Below are 1,772 nucleotides of genomic sequence, written 5' to 3' on the forward strand. Positions count from 1 at the left end.
GGAGGCTCCGCCTCTTAAATATAGCCTAATAGTGTTGCTAGGGGCGACAAACCAATACCATCTTATTTTACTGTTGGGTTCACCGCTGTGTCTTTTGCAACATGATTCTTCCACTTTTGGCGGTTGTTTGCTTTCCGTAGTGTGCATTTTATTCTGTAAGTGTTTTATGGCGCTCGCAACTGCATAAGGTCATCTAAGCGCGCGCAACACATTAAACATTTTCAGTTGGTAGGAAATTTTTAGTTTTGTCTGGGTGGTGGCCGAAGCCTACTCTTCTCGATTTTAGACCGCCAAGGGATCTTTAACGTGCGCAACTCAACTTGCAAACGGGACCTCCATGATTTTTCGCCCTTGTCCGAGAAGGCTAGGTGTAGATCTTTCCTACCAGAAGATCAGGGGTGTGGCTGAAAGACGGCAGTAAGAAGGAGCCAAGCAGTAGCAGTAGAAAGGCTGCAGAAAAGGCCAGGAGTCCAGGAGATGGGGCAAAGGAGGTGAGGGGGGTCTGGGCGGAAAGTGGAGACACAAGTAGACGATTGAACATTGTTAAAGAGTAGGAAAGGATTTGAAAGGAGAACAGTTTTAGAAAAGAACTTTTTTCTGTCTCTATCCAAATTCGAACCCGTGACCCATTGAATAAGAGGCGAACACCTTAACCCCTAGGCCACGAGAGCCCCCGTTTCCGTAGTATGATGGTCCAGTCACGGCTAGTCCACACTTTATCTCTCCGTTTTAGTTGAAATTTTAAAAGCTTTGCACTTTTTTTTTTTTTTTTTTTTAGATAAGTACGTTTAATTGTCTCAATTTAAGCATTGAAACGTCCCCAAGGTCGAATTAATATTATTATTTGTTCGACGTTTCGTTGAAATTAGTCCAAATATAGACCACTTATTGCCCTTTTAATGTTGGTTTTTTTTTTTTGGTAAGAAATATACATCCTGTATTTTCCCCAAGATTGACAATCGACATTTAACAAACTCTTCCTTTTCCCTTTCCCTGATTCTGAAAAACAAGAAAAATATGGACCAAGAAGTCAAAGACTAACACAGCAACGACAACAACAACAAAAACAAGAACAAGAACAATAACAATAACAACAACAACAACGACAACAACAACAACGATAACAACAACAATAACAACCACAACAACTTAAAATTGGACTTCATCTTCCTGTTTTCCCCGGTATCCGTTTAATTACTCCTGGAATTATTCTCTTACTTCCACCAACCATTGTTCATACACCCTATTTGAACTCAAGATACCCCTTTCCCTCCCCTCCCCCCTCCCCCTCCCGTGTTTTCCTCCGAGAGTTTCAATCCTCGTGTTCAAGAAGTCTGGAAAATAGAGTAACCTTTTCTGTATCAGACGTGGCGCAAAGCTTATAAGCCATCCAATTCTCTTGTTCACAGATGTGACCGGTGAAATGAGGACTGCACTGGACAGCTTCGGCTTTGCGGACTTCAGGCCGGGCCAGGAGCACAGCATTACGCGCATTCTTCAAGGTAAGTCTCTCCCCGTCTCCACCCCCACCCTCTCTCTGTTGTTGGCGTTGTCCGATATTTCTCCCCACGATATGTTCCCCTGTTGTCGTCGTCGCTGTTCTATATACCCCCCCTTCCCCCCACCTTTTCCCCTATTGTCGTCGTCGTTCTATATACCCCCCCCACCTACCACACTCCCTCCAATCACGTTCTTGTAGGTTTTGGTCTTCTTTTCGGCTCCCCCTTTCCCCCACCCCAATCTTGTCTAAGGTCCATCTATCTTCTCCCCCC

The 1,772-nt window shown here is 44.4% G+C and overlaps 1 protein-coding gene across 1 annotated transcript in view; it reads left to right on the forward strand.

Annotated features, from left to right (window-relative positions):
* Positions 1 to 1,772, forward strand: part of LOC101864132 (ATP-dependent DNA helicase Q4) — a 69,679-nt gene that overhangs the window by 62,917 nt on the left and 4,990 nt on the right. Inside the window, exon 12 of the mRNA XM_035968798.1 lies at positions 1,410 to 1,516. Within this exon, the coding sequence (XP_035824691.1) occupies positions 1,410 to 1,516 (107 nt within the window). The remainder of the gene's footprint in view (positions 1 to 1,409; positions 1,517 to 1,772) is intronic.

The sequence above is a fragment of the Aplysia californica genome, unplaced genomic scaffold, assembly GCF_000002075.1.
Source record: "Aplysia californica isolate F4 #8 unplaced genomic scaffold, AplCal3.0 scaffold00083, whole genome shotgun sequence".
In the NCBI taxonomy this organism is placed as follows: Eukaryota; Metazoa; Mollusca; class Gastropoda; order Aplysiida; family Aplysiidae; genus Aplysia; species Aplysia californica.